Raw genomic sequence first — 23,878 nt, 5'->3', positions numbered from 1 at the left:
GAGGAACACTTAGAGGGGAAGAGGAAAAGAGTTAATTTTAGGTAAAACAAACTTTTGTTTTTAACAGTAACATTTGTATAGTGCATGATACCTACATACCATTAAGTAATGTTTTCTCATTTATTTTCAAGTGTAATGGCGATCCTACAGTAAACAGATGCCCCTGTTTTTTTTTCTTCTTTTCTTTTACTCCTTGTTGAGTTTTAAGAAAGTAGGCACTGTAATGAACAAAATAGAAGAAAAGTCTGTTCAAAAGAGTATGACAGAAGAAAAAAAATGTGTTTTTTCTCATTCTTGCATAGGGGAATGACTGGACAGAGGCTCCTGGCTTTAAAGTTCTGAGAGAAAGCAAATAAATAAAAAAGAACATCTCCTCTAGCAAATAAATAATTGTAGACGCAACTCTATCTGGTTCTCATATCTCCATGAAGGCAATCTGATAAAGTGCAATAAAAACAAAAAGGTCAACCTGCCAAACATTAGTGTGGGGTACGGGACGTTTTGACCCTGGACAGTTTGACCCCGGATGTTTTGACCCCACTGAAATGGCAATGCAAGAAAAAAAATAAGAAAAAAATAAGCCACAGATATTTTGACATAAATAAGAAAAAATGCTATATACTGCTCGTGCATCCACATAATTACTGAAAAAAATGTCAAAAATTACCTCAAAAAAAAAAAAATAAAAAAAAGAAGTCATGAGGATACATAAAACATTTGCCTTTGAAATGCATATATTATTAATGTTAATTTAAAATATTTATGTTTGCAATGTTAAATAATATTGATTTTAAAGTGAAGTTAAAAAACGTATTAAATTAATTGTATTTACAAATTAAATAAAATGTTAAATAAACATTTACATCTAAAAAAAGTTAAATGATATATTAAATTCCAGTGGAAAAAAAATCATGATTGATATGTTAAGCAATAAAATGCATTTATAAAACTTTAAAAACTTTTTTGTATACAACTAGGGTCAAACAGTCCTAGGTCAAATCGCCTGGGGTCAAACTGTCCACTAGCTACTCCCATAAACAATAAATGTAAATTTAAACATGAAAGTGGATACAACTGCATTGGGGTTCAACTGTCAGGGGTTGAATAGTCCTGCTTCCTTAGTGTGTGCACATATCATAAAAGTTAGAACTAGATACTTAAAAGAGTTGCTACAAATAAAAGGTGAGAATAATCATTTTTCAATATAGTGACCCTTTCAATAGTATCTATAAATTAATGGCCTCTCAGATATATATACAACAAAGAAAGAGTAGTGAACTATATTAAAATGGAGAGTGCACATAGCTATGCTACAGGAGACACATTTGAAAATAACTGAACATGTGAATTTAATAAAGAAAGGTTTACAGGACTGTTATTCAGGAGAAAAAGAAAAAGAGGAGTGCTTCTATTAATTACAAAAGGAGCTCCAACAGTGACAGAAGAGTATAAAAAAGAGAATAATAGTAGACATGTAGTACTAAGGGGCTAATAGCAAGGGAGGAGAATTACACTGGCATGTATTTATATTCCATGCAAAACTGCTATAATGGAGCTTTAGAAAATTCTGTGAGAAATAATAAGTTTTCAGAAGGAATATTACTTATAGGTGGAGACTGGAATTTGATCAGAAGCAGGGAATATATTTCTGGGGAGCCCAGAAGGGAACATATAACAAAGGAGGGTAGATTTCTGAAGACATTTATGAAACTATCTGGCATGAAAGATGTGAATGCAGCAGAAGGAGTTTGGGGTGAATTTACATATTCCCCAAGATACAAAAAACTGGGCTAGGTTAGACAGAACTTGTATTTCACATGAACATGTTAATTTAATTGAAAGTTTTGATACGTATCCAATAACTATTTCAGATCATATGCCAATAACTAAAATAAAATGCAAGGTAATGAAATAAAAATGAGATGCTGGTACTTCCCCACCCATCTGTTGAAAGAAGAGGAATTTAAGGAATGGGTAGTGGAAATTACTTGGGAGTTATTAGAGAAGACAGAAATTTCTTCTGAAATACAGCTAGGGAGGAGGATAAAATTGAAGTGGAGTTTAAAAATAGGGTAGAAATAAAAGAGAGATATTGTTAAGAAGCAACAAAAACTATTTAAAGGGACTGACAAATTTTAATGTATTGCAGAATAGGGGGAATCTCACAGAACAAGAGGAGCAACTGCAGAATGCTAAGCAGAAAATAAAGGATTACCTTGACAATATGCATGAGTTTAGAAAGACTGCTGTTAAGCAACTGTTTTTTGACAATAATCCAGAGCATAAAAACTTCTAGTGCAATGACTCAGGTAACAGAAAGTAGAAAGGGTTGTCACCAATCTTAGAGAGCCTGTAACAAGGAAGATAACAAGAGATCTTGAAGAGGTAACAAAAATAGTTCTAAAATTTTATGAAAGTCTGTATAAAGCAGACAAATATGGAGATCAAGAAAAGGTACAAACTGAAATGTTTATGGAAGAATTAAATATGCCAAGGTTAGAGGCAGATGAGGCTCAATTACTAACAAGATAGGAGGTGAGATAAAAATGGTGATGTATATCTAATCAACAGGAAATTCTCCAGGCATAGATGACATTCCTGTAGAAGTTTAGAAGCTAGGAGGAAAACAAATTATGAGGATCTGGAAGGCTTTGTTTAAAAGTATTTTAACAGGAGGAGAAGCGCCAACATCCTGGAAGAAAACGGTGGTTGTAATAACTAAAGAGGGTAAAGACCCATCAGATCCAGTTTCATACAGACCCACTTCTATCCTAGACCATGATTATAATGTGTTTATGTTTATAACGGCTAAAAGAATGGCAAAGGTGACACGAACGCTGACAGACATGGATCAATGGGGTTTTGTGGAGGGGAGGCAAACATTTGACAACATTAACAAAACACTGACGACTCAGAGGGAAGATGAATGTAAGAAAATACCACTGTTGTCCGTGGGTCTTGATGTAGAGAAAGCAATTGACAGAGTAAGCTAAGAGTTTATGGGCAGTGCGATCGAAGCACTTGCATTCCCTGATAAAATTATAAGGTTGATTAGGAGGATATATGAGGGATCTGATGTAAAAATTAAAGTGGGTAGGTTCCTCTCTGATAATCTCTGAGCAGAGAAACCAGACAGGGGTGTCCTCTTTCCCCTTTATTTGCATTACATTTAGATCCATTGGCAAAAAAAAAAAGAGACTTAGAAATTCAAAGATATAACTGGTATGGTAGTCAAGAAAAGCTGACTCTATTTGCAGATTATATTACTTTATACCTGATACAGCCTGAAAAGGACATTTCAGTGATGTGGAACATTTTGAGGCAGTTTCAAATCTTTTTGGGATACAAAATTTATGAAGCTAAAACAAAGGCAATAGCTGTAAATTATGTACCCACACATGAATTTGTTCAGCAATATCCATATTTATAGGGACATGACAAAATTAAGTACTTTAGAGTTTGGATTAAAATGGATTTTGGTGTGGCAGCTAAGGATATGTGGGAAGAGACTACCAAAACGGAGAAACTGGAAGCTCTGTTATATGGCTAGCAAGATACAAACAGTTAAAATGTTTTAGTCCCTTTAGTTTTATACACAGGTCAGGCATACTTTTATCAACCAGAGGAGAAGTTGTGGATAGCAATTAATAAAGAGCTGAAGGATTTTATCTGGAAGAGGAAGATGGCAAGAGTCAACCAGTGGGATAAGCTGATTCTTCCAACAGAACAATGGAGTTTGGGATTACCCTATTTGAAGGGGAAGTTCAGAGCTACACAGTTAAGACTCCAATACATAGCACAAGCAGAAACCTATAATTCAAAGTGGAAATGGGTGATGATGAAACAGGGGAGGAGCTCAAGAAACAAGGAGAGACTGGGATTTTGGATGCAGATCCTTAAGGAAAATAATAACCATGCAGAATATCACATTCATAAAGTAAAATGAAGTATTTTAAGAACTGCGCCAACATGGGAATGGAAAAGAGATTCTGTCAATAAGGATGACTGCAACTACGGATACAGACAACAGGCAAGAGGAGGCTGTGATTTATTGGAGAAAACTGGTAAAAGAACTAAGGTATCGGGAGCAAATAATTAGAGAGAGAAAGGTAACAGAATGGGAAGAGGCCAAGAATTTATTTGGACTGCAGGACAGAGATTGTCTTTCCTATCAATAATTGATATCAGAGTATAGGCAAAGAGAAACAGCAGATCCTAAGAGAAAGACCAGCACTGGTAGAACTTTAGTACAATCTGGAACAGAAGCTGCTGCTAAACAGAGGAATAATTAATACAGCATATTGCATGATAACTATAAACATCAATCACAGGAGGTTAGAAAGAATTGGGAAGACAGACTGGATATGGAATTCACAAAGTAACAATGGGGGATATATGTATGTCTCCCAAATATGCAACAAAGTTTAGATGATTTAGGATATTTGCTTGGAAGTATTTACATAAGTATTGTATTATCCCAAGTAGACTCCAAAGACTTTTTCCTCAGGTAGGTTGGAGGTGTGATGGGGAAGACAGAGGTAACTGGGGACATATGTTCTGGGAGTGCAATGAATTGGCAGACATTACAGGTTCCCTGCAGACTGCTCTGCACAGTGTATTATACTGTCTGTGTAACTGCTTCTGCATGCATATACATTTTGCTTTAACTCTGTGGGTTAATTTTTCATTCCCACTTGCAAACATTTGTAACATTAACCAAACAATGGTGATCCAGAGGGAAGCAGAATGTAAGAAAATACCACTGTTATTGGTGGGTCTGGATGCAGACAAAGCATTTAACAGAGTAAACTGGGATTTATTGAGTAGGGCGATGGAAGCATTTGCATCCCCTGACACAATACTAATGTTATTTAGAAGGATACACAAGGTATCGAAGGTGAAAACTAAAGTGTGTGTGTGGGGGGATCCTCTCTGTTAAGGTCTGCTTGAACAGAGGAGTCAGTCTGGGGTATCCTCTTTCCCCTTTATGTGCTTTACATTTAGAATCATTGGCAAAGAAGACAAGGAACTCATAAATTCAAGGATACAGTTGGAATGGTAACTAAAAAAAGTTGGTTTTATTTTCAGATATTATTTTGTACCTCATAAAGCCAGAAAAGGACATTTCAGTGTTGTGGAGCATTCTGAGACAGTTTCACATTTTTTGGGGATGCAAAATTAATGAAAATAAAACACAGGTAATAACTGCAAACTATGTACCCACACACATACTGGTTCAGCAATACCCATACTTATGGGGACATGATAAAAGTACTTGGGGGTATAGGTTAAAAAGGATTCCATTATGGCAGCTAAGGATATGTGGGAAGAGACTAAACAATAGATAATACAAAAAAGTACAGTTTTGTACCTACCATAAATGTAGATGTTCGAGGATTCCATTGCTGCAGTCCTGACTATTGGGTATAGTCCGCGTCCCAGTCGGCCCGAATACCAGAGTATAAGGCTGACGTCGGTCATGGCGCCTTAGACTGACGTCAGTACGTCAGGGTACTAATGCGCATGACCGACGTCATTTCCTCAGTCTTTTCTTGCCCCAGATGTCAGAAGACCCAAAAAGACAAGTCCCAAAACAACCTGCACCAAAAACATGTACAATATATACAACAATATATACAAAAATATAAGCATGTAAACTCACCTACACAACCACCCCTAAACACAGAGGGGAAGGAGGGAGAATTGGACTGCAGCAATGGAATCCTCGAACATCTACATTTATGGTAGGTACAAAACTGTACTATGTTCTTCGTCTTCCATTGCTGCAGTCCTGACTATTGGGTAGAATCCCAAAGCAGAGGAAAGGGAGGCTGGCAAATTATAAGGAAGTAGGAGCTGATAACATGCCTTGCAAAACAGCAGTGGCAAAACCAGCCCTAGACTTAGAGTAGATAGGAAGATGATAATGCTTAGAGAAAGTATGCACTGAACTCCAAGTAGCTGCTTCCAAAATATCCTTAGTTGCCACCCCTTAGAAATGCTGTAGAAGTGGCAGTAGCCCTAGTGGAATGAGGCCTAATCCCAGCTGGAATCTCCTTGCCATGATGGGAATAACAAAATGCAATGCAAAAGCCAATCCACCGGGAAATAGTTTGTTTTGACACAGGCTTGCCCTGTGAACTCAAGGCAAAAGAAACAAACAACTGCTGAGACTGCCTAAAATCCTTAGTCCTGCTTAAATAATATCTCAATTGCCTGTGTACATCTAAAGTGTGCAAAATCTTTCCCCTTTATTTTGGGGATCTGCATAAAAAGTAGGCAAATGAATAGTTTGGTTTAAAGCCACACTAGAAACCACCTTAGGCATAAAGGAAGGATTAGTGCGTAATGATACCCTATCCTTATGGAAAATCAAAAAAGGCTCTACTGCCATAAGGGCCTGCAACTCAGACACCCTTCTTGCAGAAGTAATGGCCAACAGAAAAGCAGTCTTCCATGACAAGTATTTCAACTCAGCAGTAGCCGCAGGCTCAAAAGGTTGTAGAGTAAGTTTTCCAACACAAAATTGAGATCCCAAGCCGGAGTAGGAGCTCTACGTGGGGGTCTTATATTCTTTGCCCCTCTAAGAAACTGCTTGAACAAAGGATGCGAAAACAAAGGTGGGTCACAATCATAATGAGCTGAAATTGCTGCAGCATGAATCTTAATGGAAGAGAAGGACAAACCTTTGTCCAATAACTCAGTAAGATATTGAAGAGCCACACTCAAATTAGGCTCAGAAATCTCCAAATTCTTTGCTGTACTCCAAAATAAAAATCTCTTCCATTTGTCTGCGTACACCTTCCTTGTACTAGGTCTTCTAGCTTCCATAATCACATTTAAAACTTGCTGAGGAAGTTGAGACCTGCTGTGCTTCAAGAGAGAATATGCCAGGCTGTTAGATGAAGAGAGTGAAGCTTGACATTGAGCAGATGACCATCCTTCTGAGATAACAGATGAGGAATCAGAGGTAAAGGCCATGGAGGCTTCCTTACCAGACTCCGTAGTAGTGGATACCAGTGTTGCGAGGCCAATCTGGAGCTATCAAAATCATCCTTGGCCTGTCTTGTCTGACCTTTAATAATACCTTTGGAAGAAGAGGCAGAGGTGGAAAGGCATAGACATGAAGGTTTTTCCAACTGAAAGACAGAGCATCCACTTTCCAAGCTGTGTGATGAAACCCCTTTGTGCAATACTTTGGCAGCTGGTGGTTTAGTGGAGAAGCGAACAGATCTATGTCTGGAGTTCCCCATGACACTGTCAATTTCTGAAATACATGAAGATCCAGTTTCCACTCGTGGGGATCCATGATTTGTCTGCTTAACACATCTGCTAGGGAGTTCTGTGCTCCTGGCAGAAACCTTGCCTGAAGAGTTAGTTGCAGGCTTAACGCAGTCTCCCATAAAATCATTGCTTGCCTGCATAGAGGATAAGAATGTGTTCCCCTTGCTTGTTGATGTACCACATGACAGTTGTGTTGTCTGTTAGAATCAACACCTGCCCTGGAAGAAGTAACTCCTTGAAAGCCATCAATGCAAACTGGACTGCTAACATCTCCTTCATGTTGATATGTAGATGCTGTAGTCTGGCAGGCCACTTGTCTTGTATCCACTTTCCATTGAGATGAGCTCCCCAAGCAGTGTCCGAGGCATCTGTCGTTAAAATCTGACTCGCCTCTGGCCGGGTCACAGAGAGTCCCTTGTTTAGGTGACATTCCTGAGCCCACCACAAGAATTCCTTTTGAAGGCAAGGTATTATTTGAATGACAGTGTCCAAATCCTGGCAGTGCTGTGTCCATACATTTTTGAGATACCATGGCAGCTTCCTCATATGCAGTTTGGCATTGGGAAGCACCAGAATACAAGATGCCATGAACCCTAATGCTTGAAGGACTGTCCTTGCAGTCAGCACGGACTGATGAGATAGTTGATAGAAGTAAAGTGACAGACTCTTTTGTTTGTCCGGGGTTAAAAAGGCCATCTGGGCTGCTGTATTCAGTCTCACACCCAGAAAGCACATGTCTTGAGAGGGTACTAGACTGGACTTTATTTCGTTCACAGAATACCCCAGGCATCTTAGCACTGCTATGACATATTCCAGATGCTGTAGAAGGTCTTCCTTTTCTTGAGCCAGAATCAGGCAGTCGTCCAAGTAAGGATAGATTTGAATGCCTTGAAGCCTGAAGTAAGCTATCACTGGAGCCAGAACCTTTGTGAATACTCTGGGCAGTAGATAAGCCAAAGGGCAATGCAGAGAACTGATAATGAAAATCTCCAGTTCGAAACTGCAGATACTTTCTGCAACCTAGCCTTATAGGCACATGAAGGTAAGCTTCCTTGAGATCCAAAGTTACCATCCAGTGATCTTTGCCCAGCAGAGGTAACAGTTGTTGTAACGTCAACATCTTGAACTTGGGAATGTCCAGATAAGTGTTGAGGATAGATAAATCCAAAATTGGTCTCCACGTGTTCCCCTTTCTTTGGTACTAGGAACAGGCGAGAATAAAATCCGAAGCCCCTTTCTGATACAGGGACTGGCTGAATGGCCCCTATCTGGAGTAACTGAGAAATTTGCTTGTGAGCCTCTTTTCTTTGTGGAGGAGGAACATCTGGCATGCCTTTGAAAGGGGGCAGTGTGTGGAAATAAAATCTGTAACCGTGATGAATGATATCCAGCACCCATCTGTCTTGAGTGACTAAATCCCAATTTTCTTTGAAAAGAGACAGTCTTCCTCCCAAAGGAGCTGCCAGACGAGAATCCACTGGCAGCTGAAAAGGCAGGTCATTGGGTCTGCTTACGAAAGGACTGACCCCTGCCCTCACCAGAAGTCTGAGCAGGTGAACTGTCTGATCTAGGCCTAAACGAACCTTGAGCCCTGCCCCTACCACGCCTAGACCTACCCCTAGACTGGGAACCATAAGCAGGATATGTCCACCCCTTAGCAGGCCAATTTCTACTAAACTTGGAGGCTGCACCTGCAAAATCTTTAACAGTCTGCATAGACTTAGCTTTGTCCTCCATTTTCTTTAAAACTGCTTCCACAGGCGGTCCAAACAACACATCAGACTGTAAAGGAGCATCCAAAATCCTTGTCTTAACATGCTCAGCTAAATTCTGATCCTTCAACCAGGCATGTCTGCGAAGGACAGAACTAGTAGCAGCCACCCTCGAGGAGGCCTGAACAGCATCAAAACCACACTGCAAAGAATGCTTACCCACTTGTTCAGACACATGAACCAAATCCAGCAATTCTTTACACTCAATACCTTCCGCCAAAGCATCCACCTTAGATTTCAATTGTGAAAGGAGATAATTCTGATATTTCAGCATATGAAACTGACAATTCAACGCCTCATGGCTAGAGTGGAAGAAGTATATACTTTCTTACCCCACCTATCCAAAGCCCTTGCCTCTTTATCAGAGGGTACAGGATTTTTAACCACAGAAGCTTTAACACCTTTAGGCCCCTGAGAAACAGTTTCTGGGTCCGCCCTAGGACTCTTAAACAAATACTTATGAGCTTCGGGCACCCTATAATACCTATCAGGCTTAACAGGAGCAGGAGGCAAGGAGTCAGGGTTCAGGAAGCCTCTGCAAAACATCTTCCACCACATTCAACACAGGAGGAATAGCTAAGGGCCTATGCTGGGGTAAAACAAGAATTCCCTAAGCCTTTTCCTGAATCAGAGTAATCCTGGCCTTCCCATTTAAAGTGCTCCCTCATGGAGTGAAGAGTCTCTGAAAATGAAAAATCCTCAGGAGGAGAAGCTGTAGGAGTGGAATCATCCACATCAGAATCAGAATAAGTAGGAAACTCTTGCAAGTCTTCCACAGAAGACTCTGAAGCCTGTGAACACTGTTCAAAACTATCAAACTCCTGTTCCACCCTAGGCCTCTTATCAGGCGGGGCATAGAACCTCTAATCAGAGTAATCAAATCTTCTGCCATTTTAAGCATATGTTTCTTAGGCACAGAGCCGAAATGCTAGGAGAAGCCCCACAGAAGCTGAACTTGGCCTACCTCTAAAAGAAGCTTTGGCAACAGAAGGAGAGGCCCTAACTACCTTGGGAAGAGAGGGAAGAACAGTTACCTGAGAAGCCCTCAGCCTGGCCTACCTCCTGAGAGGGCACATCCTGTAACAGTAAAGTATCTGCCTGAGACTCCATAGAGACTCCTGGCAAAACCTCTGGCTCCCCTGAGCCGTCTAAAGAACCGACGTCCGGGACTGCGGTTCCTCACCCCTAGGCTTCACTGTTTTGTCCTTGCGCTTCTTGGATGAAGCGGCGGAGCATCCGGCGGCATATTATAATTGCAACGCTTCCCAAACACTAACCTAGCACAATCTAGCCTCCTCTTAATAGTGCGCTTGTTAAATCTAGCACAAGAGCGGCAACCAACAACGTCGTGCTCAGGCCCTAAACAAGGTATACACAATGTATGATAATCCCTATGCGGTATCTGCTTCCCACAAGAAATACAGTTATTCACTTTTTCTGACATCCGTTAAATACTGAGGCAAGAAAACCAAAATGTTCTAACGGGTTACTTAGCCAACTCTGTTTCGGTCTGAAACTCCGGTTTCGGAAAATCTCAGAACGCCAACCTGCACTCGCAAAATTGCTTCTGCATCGGACCATGCGGCAAAAAAGACTGAGGAAATGACGTCGGTCATGCGCATTAGTACCCTGACGTACTGACGTCAGTCTAAGGCGCCATGACCGACGTCAGCCTTATACTCTGGTATTCGGGCCGACTGGGACGCGGACTATACCCAATAGTCAGGACTGCAGCAATGGAAGACGAAGAACATCTGAGAAACCAGAAGCTCCGTCTTATGAATATGGATAGCAAGATACAAGCAGTGAAAATGCTTTTAGTCCTTTTAGTTTTATATACACAGGTCAAACATATTTTTATCAAGCAGATGAGAAGTTGTAGACAGTAATTAATAAGTTGTGGATAGCAATTAATAAAGAGTTGAAATATTTTATCAGGGAGAGGAGAAGGCAAGAGTCAAGTGGGATAAGTTGATCTTTTCAACAGAACAAGGTGGTTTGTAATTACCTGATTTGAAGGGGTATTTCAGAGCTACATGGTTAAGGCTCCTACACCTAGCACAAGGAGAAAGCTATAGTTCAACATGGAAAGGGATGATAATAAAACAAGAGAAGCTCAAGAAATAAGGAGTGACTGGCGTTTTGGATGCAGATCCTTAAGGATAACAATCATACATACTATTATATTCATAAAGTAGCATAAAGTATTATATGAACTAAGCCAACATTGGAATGGAAAAAGGAGATTCTGCTGATAGGGATGACTACAATTAGTGGTACAGAGAATAGTCAAGAGGGGGCTGGAATTTACTGGAGAAAATGGGCAAAGGAACCAAGGTATTGGAAACAAATAATTAGAGAAGGAAAGGTAAAAAAAAAAAAAAAAAAAATGGGAAGAGGCAGAGAATAAATTTGGACTCCATGCTAGAGATTGCCCATTGCCTTCCATATCAGGAATTGGTATCATGAGTAGGCAAAGAGGAAGGAATATGGTGATCCTGAGTGAAAGACTAGTACTTGTAGAGGTTTTAGTAGAATCTAGAACACAAGCTGATATTGAAAAAGGATAATTAGTAGGGTATATAAAATAGTGCATAGTAACTACAGGAATCAGAGATTTTAGAAAGGATAGGGAAGAAAGATTAGATAAGCAATTCACAAAGAAACAATGGGTGAATATATGTATGCCTACCAAATATGCAATAAAGTCTAGAAGATTTAGGATTTTTGCTTGGAATTGTTTGCATATGTATTTTTTATATCCCAAGAAGACTCAGAATAAATTTTCCTCAAGTAGATTACAAATGTTGGAGGTGTGATGGAAAAGAAAACATAATTGGTAACGTATTTTGGGAAGTGCAATGAGTTGGCAGAGTTTAATTACACTGCAGACTACTCTATAATCAATACTGGGAGAGCAAATTGGTGCAACTACGAACATTATTTTTTGAGTTGTGTTATAGAGTCAGAATTGCCTAGCCATAGCAATATCTTCCTGAGTTTAATTCTGGTGGCTGTCAAAAAGCAATTACAAGAAAATGGAAATCAAAGTCTAAACCAACTGTACTAGTAGTAGTAAATATAGTAACAGAATTAAAAGAACTGGAATTGGGATCTTTAGAAAACAATAGGAGAAAATTACATAGAAAAAATGGGAACGATACATGCAGAATAATGTTTTGGAGGAGTAATGTGGTTTAAGGGGAGGCAGGAATTGAATGAGTTATGTAATGTTTGATTGACAATGACTATATAGAAGACTAAATGTGATGTATAATGTTTAAAACTGAAAATGTATCAGTACCATCTGTTTTCATTTATATAAATGTATGATTGCTAATGTCATTTGTGATAATTCAATAAAGGTGTTTCTTGTTAAAAAATACTACCTGCAAGCACCTATATCAAGTTTAAATTCAAAATTTTCTTATTAATTTTCAGCATTTCTTGCAAACAGTCTGACTTGCCTCAGTCTCGATAATGCTAAAAGTATTTTGCACTTAAGTGCTATTGTACTGATTCTATTCATTTCAACAGTATCTACACACAACTCTAACATGTAGCATCTTTTGAACACATCTATTTTTGCTTTTACACATCTTTGTAAAATGTCCCTTTCTAGCACAGTCTGCAAAATTTAAAGAACACTGCACTTCATAGTTACAATGTTACCTAGTGTGACAGACTTGAATTTTCCTTAACATAATGGCTGATTTACTCATCTCCATCTCTATAACAAAACCTCCTTATATGACTCTCCTTTTCATAATCATTTCTTCTACTACTCATCCTTACTGACTCTCCATTTATCTTGTAAACGTTTTCCCAAATAGTTTTCAATTCTACATGAGTAATGATAAGGTCAGGTCTATTTCTCTTAACAGTTTCATCCTTATTTAATTTTTAATACATAAAAATATCCCCTATTATTAATGCATCATACAGCTCAAAATATTCATTTTTGGATCTTCTCTTTTGTTGAGTAGCACAAGCATCTACAGGCTTCAAAGAACCTCATACCCTTATAAACAGCAAATGAAAAGTGAATGGCAAGGTCTTCTCAGGATCAGAATAATTCCTGAATTTCTTTACTATTACTGTTATTTTAGTTTTCTCTTCAAAAAAGGTGAGAAAGTTAAATACATTAAAGGCTTCTTCTAGAGTAACCTGTGGGCTTCTCAGTTAATCCACTCACACTGAGGAGTAAATTTCTGGATCTAAAGCTTCTGGCTTTCTGCTGAATTTCTCTGAAGTCATAGCTTTCTTTGTGGTAGTAGCTGGAGCATTTTCTACCTGCAAATTAAACATCTGTGCTTTCAAGCAAACTCACACATATATCTCTTTTCTGCAGATATGTCCTTCTACTCTGATGCCATTTGTTGTATATGGATTTGTCAGGAATATGGGTAAACATCAAACCCTTTGGATGTGACTGGCCCCTGAGGTGTTCATTTACAGAAATCTCCCTCTAAAAGAAAGTTTGGCACATGACATGCAATTTCTTCAATCTTGGTAATTAACATTTAAAGATATATATATAATATATATATATATATATATATATATATATATATATATATATATATATATATATCATACACTGCAGACTCAAACTGCTAAAACTAGAAAACATTGAAGTATTCATATGTCTTGCATTCCTTGAATAAGTCTAATTCTACATAATAAACAGCCTTCACAGAGGGTGGTACTGGCAATACCAACAACTTCTCTACATGCTAAAACAACTCAGAAAGCATAACCACTAGAGTGGGTGGTGCTGGCAGCAGCAACTGTTTGAGTGCCTGCAAGGCTTGCTGCTTATGGTGTTGGGCCTCTTAGTCCCAGGGTGGTCTGATAATAGTTGATAGTGCCCAATATGTTGGGTATTACCTGCTTGTAAGATGTGCATTCTGAATGACTGGAATGTTGTAAGAAATTATAATTTGTAACTGTCTGTCATACATTCCACCAGACTGTCAGAAATTAAATATCAAAGGCTTACACAAATGGTCTCAACTGGATAAGAGAAGCATTACAAAAAGAAAATGGGGCTATGTTTTACCAAGTCTGGTTTCTGACCAAGCTAATTCAGTTAACTGATGGGCTACTGATGATGCATTCATCTGGGACAATTTCTTTACATGTTGTTATAAATTATTAGGGCTAATAATTACTAAAAATGCAACATAACATCCACAGCAATTCTTAACAAGCAAATGTTACCAGGTGTACTCAAAAACTTTAACTGGAGCACTTATCCCTGACTTTGATATTACAAATCCTGGAAGTATGCTAACTGTTGTGTTAAAACTACTGAAAGTATATTATAATTAAAAAGGGCTATTCAGCTGAGTATTAACTGAGCATCAAGCTCACAGAAGTGGAGTTTGAAAAAAATTATAAACTTAATCACAGGAATATAAAAGAATATTTAAAAACAAGTGAGCAATACAAAGCAATGCACAAAAGTGCATAATTCACTGGCAACATTGTGGGATTCCATTCACATCCAGATGCCACCTGGGGTAATGGGGCACAGGGTCAAATAAAACCCTGATGGTTGTCTGGATGACATGTGACCTGCTTTCATCCACTAAGAAAAAATAAGCCAAACAGATAATGGAAAGCTGATGGGTCACAGACAATAACCCTCCCCAACAAAAAAAAAATCACATATGGGAGTGGATACCAGTGCTAAATTTGTTTTTATGTCTTTAAATAATATTCAAATTATTTATAAGGTAAAACTCACTAACTTTAAGGACAGATCAATAGATGGCTCACAGATTCAGAAGGAAATAGAATAAAATGGGTTAAATTTATTAAATCTTAGCAGAATGGCTGTACAGTAAATTAATAGGATTTCCATAAAATTAAGTCAAAATATGAGTAATGTTCTGCTGTACAATCCATTTCACTATAATTCTTTACATTTTCTTAGGCATAATCAGTAAAAAAACACTTTATCTGAGATTTAAAGTTCTTTATATACAATACACCAAGTTTTAAGAACACAACCGAGTTTGCCATTTAAAACATTTCATGCATACATGTTCAATTAATGCATCTAAAAGTATCATTATTGTTGACTCTTTCGAATATATCTTTCTCTTCAACCTAAATAAAACAGCTATGTGCCACCAAGGGCTACACAGAGCACAGCCTTAATATTCAATTATACTATATTTCATTTATTCAAAAATAACATTTACCTAGCGAATGTATGACCACAAACTGAAGTCCAAAACTTTTTAGAGTAGAACTCAGAATCTTTTCTGATATTATATTTCAGTACACTATTGTATGGGATATCACTTCAACAATAAGAACAACTGTGCATACTCGTGGACAGACACACACGTGCACACTCAAACAATTGTTTCCAAATATGACACAAAATCAAAGCAAACATTATATAAAGTAAATGTATCTATTAGAGGAACACAAGAAACCATTTTACAAGCAACAGAATTTCTATTTAGAAGAAAACACAGCTTACCTTTTTCAACTTTGTGTGATCATCTTTGTAAGTGATCATCAAAGCAAGAGCTAGATCTCCCTTTTCTCTCCTTGTACCTTCACATAGCAAAGGATGTTCAGCTTCGCTCACAGTTGTCTTCATTCCTGATACAATTAAAAAGAAAAGATCAATGATAATTTAATAAAATGTTTTTTGTTACAAAAAAAAAAAAAAAAAAAAAAAAGGAAAGATCGACCTTAAGTTAGAGTATGGTAAAACTAACAAGTCTTTCTCTGAGCTTATTATTCAACGTGCCCAAGCCAAATTTTTTCCAACTTTCTACTCTATGCTGCTTAGTAGGCATCTTCATACTGTACACTAAGACCTTAGATATGGCCTATCTGAGCTCCCACCCCACTTTACAAGTGTTTTGTTATCTGAAACCCTAGCAGAGCTACATACTTCTAGATTACTCCCTCAATGTGCCTGTTGAGAGCACAGACTTTCATCTTCAAGGAATGAGGTCATTCTGCACACGTGGGTGTGTCCAATACTTGTTTAAGATGAGTGACATGTTTTAAGAGAAACTGATGTACCTTGGGAAGGCCAAAACCAAGACAGGGTGCACAGCATGCACAATTCTGTCTAAATATTTTCCCAAACAGGCTAACTCTGTTGGCATAGAGGGATAAAGCCCTGACTATGATCCTGGTGACTACAATTTGATTAATATTCTGGGTTACTGAGAGCTGGCATGGACAAAAAGGGAACAATGAGGCTTATGGCTGCACACCTCTATTCTGGAAGAGGGGAGGGATACATGCTTGCAAGCACACACTTCTCAATATAATGTTAGCTGGAGACTGGAAGATTACACAGAGGTACTTGACAAGGGAGGGGCAGGGCCCACTGATCATGTCAAGCAGAGGTGTGGCATGCATTGCAAAGGCCTACTGCATGCCAACCTTCTGGATGCAAACAAGTAGACAGAAGAGTTAGGACTCATAACAGGAAACCCTCCTAATGGTTGCCTTAGTGATGGCTCCTCTTGGTTGATTTTCACCCCTGCCAAAAATGGGATGATATCGGTCAACTAGCTGAAAGGAGGATGACAGGAGGCTGGCAGTAGGGCCAGAGAGCATGTAAAGGTTTCATGTAATGCTACTTGATTCTATGCCTCTCCAAACCTCAGTACCTCCCTACTGTTATCACAGCGTCCACTGAAATTTGGTAAAACAGCTATTGCAATGCTTCCTCATGAAGAATTGCTATAGGTACTCAGTCCTCCACCACATCAGTCTCCCAGTTTCCAGGCTTACTTAAACCAAAGTCGATGGGGCTACAGTCAAATCTACTGCACTGGTGGGCTGGCATGAGTAGATGGGTTTTCAAAGAAATGTTTTCAGTTCTGCTACCATTAATGCTTTCATTTGTGAAAAAGTTGTAGCAAGCTTAAAAATCAATTTTTTTTTTTCAAAAGGGAATGCAATAAAGTGAACAAAGCTGTACTAATGCTGAAATGATTTATGAAAGAAAATGTAATTAAAGGGAGAATGTCAAAGATGCAGTTTCTAGAACACTTTTTTCTACCAATGCATACTTTTAGTAGCATAAAATGCACCTGTGTCACACTTTCTGCACCTTTTCCCTTATTTCATTTTCACTCTTTTTACTTCAAGAGCATCCTGCTCTCAGTCTGGCTAGGTAGTATCACCCTCAGTGTGACATCAGCATATACACCCTTTCTTCACCCTCATATCTTTAAATATGACCCTACTTGACCTTTCCCAGGATTATTTTCATTCCCTTGGGAAAACAAACACAACCCTGCTTTGGTTCTAATCCCTTCAGATAAGGAAGCATTTTGGCAGATTGAATAATTTCCTTGGTAAGTTCAAAGCATTTTTATGTGCCAATCCATTACTGTAACTACCTTCATGCAATGCAAAAGACACAGAAATGTTGCCGATCACCAGTGTTCTTTACTGTAAAGCATTTTTGTTCAAGTGTAAGAGATGTACTGTTCTGCATGTGGTCTACACTGTAGCTGCTGTGTGCTGCATTGTAGCAAAAAGTTTGCTACACTTTTTTTTCCAATCTAAAACAGGAGAGCTGAAGTTGAAGTGCTCTGTGCAGGCAGGTATGAAATGTAGCAACTGTTTGCTACATTTCTTGGTGTAGTTTTACCTTTCAATAATGACGGAATACATATGCCCTGGGCTGCCTAGCTGCAAATGGGCATAACTAAACTCACAGACTTCAGCAACAATGAGAGAGTTACTGCCTGTGTGGCTTGATAAAGATTTGCTAAGGGCTGGATGGCACTAGTGTTACCAATAAAGAACTAAAGCCTAAGGACTTGTCATCTGCGGCACACAGCAAACCATATGAAATTAGTTAAAAATTTAAGTGCAAAAAGTTGATCACCAAGGAAGTAACTAGACTGGTCATTTGCTTTGTCCTACAAGTTAGTGGCTGATATTGCAGTAAGTATGAAGAAAATAACTTTAAACTACACCAGAGTTCATTTAATGCACATCTTTAAAGTATCAGAATGAAGATCCAAAATATGTTGCACAAAAAGTTCTTGAGACTTTGGTCACATTTTAAAACGCTTGTATTTTAAGACCTCCTTAATTTGCTGCAAAAGAACCTCTGTGTACATTAGAGGTTGTCAGCATCCGGGATATATTATTTATATCTCTCTATGTTATTATAGTTTTAGAAAGGTTTACTCTTGACCAGGGTATATGTATTGTAAAGATCAGGCAATGTAGTCAGCAAGTGCTTGTTTGAACCAGGCTCTGCTGAGGTGCATCATCTCTGGGATGTTCTACAAAATTCCTGAGGCTCCAAGACCAATCTAAGTGCTTTTTCATTTATTTCCACTTATTTTACGACCTGTGCCTTATGGCTAATTTATCACATTTACACTGTTCTAAAGCAATTTACTGATTAACTGCATTTCATTACAGTTTAACTGTACGTCATTGCTATTTACTGCAATTCATTACTGTTTAACTGCATTTCATTACTGTTTAACTGTATTTTTTCATACTGTGAGTTCGGGTTTTGTCTGTAAGTGGTTAATCTGTGCTTTTCTATGACTTTTATTGTGTTCTTAACCCTTAAATTGAGTAGCATAGTCTACATACAGGTTTGCTGCACCCAGAGCGGTTTGTTTTTGCCTTCTGTGTTTCTGGCAGCCATCTTGTGTTTGCCTTCTGTGTTTCTGGCAGCCATCCTGTGTTGGTAGGGGCCTACTTGTTAATAAGCGTAGTAGGGCTGCCTGGACTTTGTCTGGCACAAGCTGGCTGGTAAATAGAGCAGGAACTAGCATGACTGGCTAGACTTCTGTGTACCTAGAATCTTCAAATTTTTGTGGTATTTACACCTTGCATTTGAGCTTGTATGAACCAAACTCGGCTGAGGTGCATCATCTCTGGGACGTTTTACAAAATTCCCAAGGCTCCAAGACCAATCTAAGTACTTTTTCATTCATTTTCACATATTTTATTGCATTTGCACTTGACTATCGTTTTTATCTGTGCCTTGTTGCTAATTTATCACATTTCCACTATTTTAATGCAATTTACTGATTAACTGTATTTCATTACTATTTAACTGTATTTCATTGCTATTTACTGCAAATCATTACTGTTTAACTGTACTTAATTGCTATTTACTGCAATTCATTACTGTTTAACTGCATTTACTGCATTTCATTACTGTTCAACTGTATTTTTCATACTGTGAGTTGTGTGATCACCTAGTAGTACTTATCTTAGACCTTCCACCCTTTTACACCTCAGATCTCTCTGGCCTTTCTACCTCAGATTCTAACAAATATGGATGGCAATTTCCTATGGTTTCTCCTGCCAGTCTGATTGTTATGGGCATCCTGAGACAGTGTAGCAACTGCCTCATGTACACAGACAACCCTCTGCTACTACCACCTAAGAACACACTTTGTGAGAGATGCAATTACATTAAGAAATTACAGTCTATGCTCTCTCCCTCAAGCCAGTATCTCTGTCCCTGAGAAGGTTGTCAACACAAACACCACATCACAACCACCACCCACACCTACACAACACCCCCCCCCCCACATATGCAGAGGTCATCAACAAAAACATACTCAAACAAGAGAGACCTCCAACACAAAAAAAAACATGCAAACTCCATAGTCCACCACACCACACACAGTCCACACACCTGTGTGTCACAGCCACTAAGGCCTAACCATAAACCCAACATATTAATCATAGGAGACTCCATTTTGAGACATACAGCTGTGCCTCTCATCAGGCTGGATAACGAGAAAGTCACTGTTAGGTGTTTGTCAGGTGCCAGAATCTGCCATATCACACATGCACAAAAGTCTATCAACAACAGGTAATGTTAAGACTCTCTCATAGTCCATGTTGGCATGAATGACTTGAGATGTACCTCCCTGGACTATATGAAGAGAGACATGACCGAGATTGCTGAACATGTGTCCCAGGCAGGTATGTTCCTAGCCTTAAGTAGTATTCTACCGTCATACAGAACGATGCCTCAACACAAACAGAAAATGACTAACAAATGGGTTAGTTCATGGTGTCATTCCAATGGGATCCAGTACAAGACAGCCTGGGAAGACATGATCAACAGATCATGATGCTTTGCCAGAGATGGCCTGCATCAGTCTCCCTTGGGCTTCAGGCCTCTGGAAAAGGCTCTTGCCTCCCCACCCACAGTGCCTTTTTTTAGGCGATGCAATGAGGTCAAAACAAACAATATGAAAATTTCATCAAAAAGCAATTTAAAGGTCATGTTGCTAAATGCTAGGAGTCTAAACATGATACTGCACTCATTGCTGACATTTATGCAGTCACAGAAACCTGGTTCAAATCTGTGGAGAGCACCCAGGCATACCTGGTTACTCTTCCTATCATACATTCAGATCCCAAACAGTGGGCAGCAAAGCAAAAGGAGGTGGAGTTTCAATATATGCTAAAGACATACACCTCCAGGCTAGTCAAAATGTATAATGCAAAGGAGACATTCCAGGTGCAGTTAATTGTTGACAAGACCCCTATTCAAATCACAGCTAGGTACAGGCCCCCAACTTTGACTTAAGATGCCCACTCCACCTATCTGGACCTCTTTGAATCTACCAAGATTCAACCACTTATCCTGATCCTGGGCGACTTAACTATCCAACCATGGATTGGAACTACTCATGCCAAAACACAAATACCCAGAGACTCCTTGATTTTGTCAAGGCAAATGGCTTGGACTGGCTGGTCGGCACACCCGAAAGAGGGGATAATACTTTTGACTTGGTATTAATCAACATGAGTAACCACTGCAGCATCCATACAGTGTCATCCTCCCTGGTAAGATCTGACCACAAAGCTGTCACTTTAGAAGTTACCATCTCCCCCGACCTCCCCCCACTACAGTCAAACAAAAAAACATCTCTAGAGCTCATTTCAACTTCTTGCGAGAAGGTATAAACAGCTTCACAGCCCCCTACCCCTCCACAGGGACTGGCTCAAATGTCAAAACCTACACCAAAGTACTATACACGGATTTATACAGCTGCATGGAATCTGGAACACTGACAGGACAAAATCTTCCTCCTCAAGGAAGAGTAAATCTACCTTGTGGACATCTGCAATAAATAAACTCTATAATAAAAAGGAAAAAAATAGTTGTCCAGGACCAAGAAGGAACAGGTGCCTAACTGGAAACAATCTCTCCTTAGCCTGAAGAAGCAAATAAGAGCACTAGTAAAATCTTTCAAAGCAAACTTCGAACCCAAACTGGCTGCATCTACTAAAGACAATCATAAGACCTTCTTCGTATATGTCCGCAATCTCAAAGTAAGCACTTAGATCTGCTCAGAACTGGTGTTCAAGAACACCACATACACAAACGCTGTAGATATACGCAACTTGCTGGCAGACAGGTTCAGTGAAACCTTCACCCCTCTGGCCCCGCCATCAGTAAATCAGGACATCCCCAGGACCTGCCCCCCTCCGCTTATCAATAGGGGGCAAGTCATCACTGTCCTCTCAAGGGCAAAAATTACAGCCTTCATGGCACCAGATAACACCCGAGGCCACATCCTACATGAAACTTGGGCAGGAACTTGCAGCGCTATTAGGCACCCTATTTAACCAAAGTCTGTGTACCAGCTTTGTCCCAGCTGAGTGGAGGACAGCCACTGTCATCCCACTGCACAAAGGTGGAGCATCCACTAATCCAGGAAATTACAGACCCATTAGCCTAACTAGCCTGATCTGCCAGGCCATGGAATGGATTAACGTGGACCTCATTAACAAGGACACTGGCAACTTCCAAACACTCGATGCCACATAGTTTGGTTTCGTCAAGGGGAGGCCATGCCTGTTAAATCTGGTTGACTTCTTTGAGACGGTCACCAAAGCCATGGACAAGGGGAAGACGGTGCACACCGCCTACCCTGAGCTGGCCAAAGCCTTCAATACTATTCCCCATTCAGGTATAATAGACAAACTCTCTCAACAAGACATCAATCCATATGTTACCAGATGGGTACCAAATTGGCTCACTGACAGAACCCACCTAGTGAAAATAGGGGAAGCCACCTCAAGCAGTAGACTCGTAAAGAGTAGCATAACCCAGGGTTCGGTCTTGGGGCCTGTTGTTTGGGATATTTTTAAAAGATGTAGGCCAAAACCATTGGGCTATGGCTGACCAAGTTTGCAGATGACTGCAATCTGGGAGCAGTCATCAATTCCCCTAGTGATGTGGACATCCTCCAAGAGGGTCTCACCCAAATAAATGACTGGTGCCAGAAACATGGTCTCAAACTGAATGCCAAAGAAAATGCATAGTCATCCCCTTTGGGGAGAGTGATGTCCCCACAAATTATCACACTAATAACAAGGTCCTAAGCAAGCAATCAGTCATGACGGACATGGGCACCCAGGTTGATAGCAACCTGATTCTTGACCACCATATTACCTCCAATGTACAGAAAGCTTTCTACATGGCTCACCACATTAGGAAGGGTATCTCATCCAGGGACAAGGAGGTTATAACAACCCTGTATTCTTCCCTTATGAGCCTCAAAAACACATGCAGCAGCTGGAGAGGCCACAGAGGTTCCTCAGCAAGAGGATCCAGGGCCTCAAACATCTACCCTACACAGACAGGCTAAAAGCCCTATACCTCTAACTCAGTCTTATACAGACTCCTCAGAGGTGAACTCTGTCTGGGATACAAAGCAATATCAGAACCCACCTTAATGGGACTGCTACATATCCACAAGTCTAGTTCCACTAGAGTAACCCGCACGAGAAATCTCAATCTGGTCTGTGACACCAAAGGGACTTGTTGTCAGGACAGGTTTGTGTCCCAGAGACTCCCCACTCATGTGGAATAGACTCCCTCTCCATGTCAAGGAGAGTACCTCATTATCCTTTTTTAAGTGCAACCTGGATAACTGGATGGAGAACAGAAAATACACTCCTGGGATTATACCTGTGCCCCTGGTGAACAGAACATTGGGTGCTGATTTGTTGGAACATGGGCTACATTCTTGGCTAGCCTTGCCAGGGCCTCAGGGCCAATAGCCTAGTAACTTTTGAAAATCCTATGAGAAGTGTAACATTCAAACAGAATAACTCTAAATAGATTTTTTTGTCTCATTGTCTCAGCTCACAGATACGACCTGACCTAGGGAAAAAAATGCACATAAGTGAAAAGTCTAATTTAAGTATACCAATATAAGTTGAGCTACTCTCCAGTTTTTAAGGAGACGAAAGAACTAAATTTTAAAACACATTTTGTTAGTAATAACTCTGATGAAGCCCCTAACAAGAAAGGGATGAAAGCATTTAGTTGGCATGTGCAACATCAGTTTGTCCTCAATAAAATCAGTGAATGCGTTTTAAAATTGATTTTGTTAGTCTCCCTAACAACCAAAGGATGGTGAAAAGCTTAGATTAAACTTATTCAGCTACCGCTTTTACTGCATAGCATTTCTGAGGTCACGCTGGATCTGGAAATCCAATCAATGGTTTTAACTCACAAGAAGTGTATCCTACACTGGCTGGGAAGAGACCATAAACACTTGCAACTCACTCACTGCCACCTTTCCTCCAACATTTTATTCAATTCTGATTCAAAAGATTCTCTGAAGGGGAAACTTTTGGCTTCCTCATTTATGCAAATTGTAAGGTCAGATCTTCTAGATAGGCAGACTGATACATACATAGCTAAATAGATCAATCGATCCTCATATATATTTACACAGTGATAGTTTTTTTCTTATATTCATGTATTTTTGTTTTATTTTCAGGAGGCTAAAAAACAAAGCCTAGGCAAA

General features: G+C 39.4%; 1 protein-coding gene across 4 annotated transcripts in view; it reads right to left on the bottom strand.

Annotated features, from left to right (window-relative positions):
- The window catches only part of ZSWIM8 (zinc finger SWIM-type containing 8), a 2,719,879-nt gene that overhangs the window by 770,419 nt on the left and 1,925,582 nt on the right, over positions 1 to 23,878 (bottom strand). For all 4 annotated transcript variants that reach the window (XM_044056095.1, XM_044056097.1, XM_044056096.1 and 1 more), the window contains exon 15: positions 15,556 to 15,680. In XM_044056095.1, coding sequence (XP_043912030.1) covers positions 15,556 to 15,680 — 125 coding nt within the window. The remainder of the gene's footprint in view (positions 1 to 15,555; positions 15,681 to 23,878) is intronic.

The sequence above is a fragment of the Protopterus annectens genome, chromosome 14.part0 (genome assembly GCF_019279795.1).
Source record: "Protopterus annectens isolate FY-2018-M chromosome 14.part0, PAN1.0, whole genome shotgun sequence".
In the NCBI taxonomy this organism is placed as follows: domain Eukaryota; kingdom Metazoa; phylum Chordata; order Ceratodontiformes; family Protopteridae; genus Protopterus; species Protopterus annectens.
This window is presented reverse-complemented; position numbering and strand designations above follow the sequence as displayed.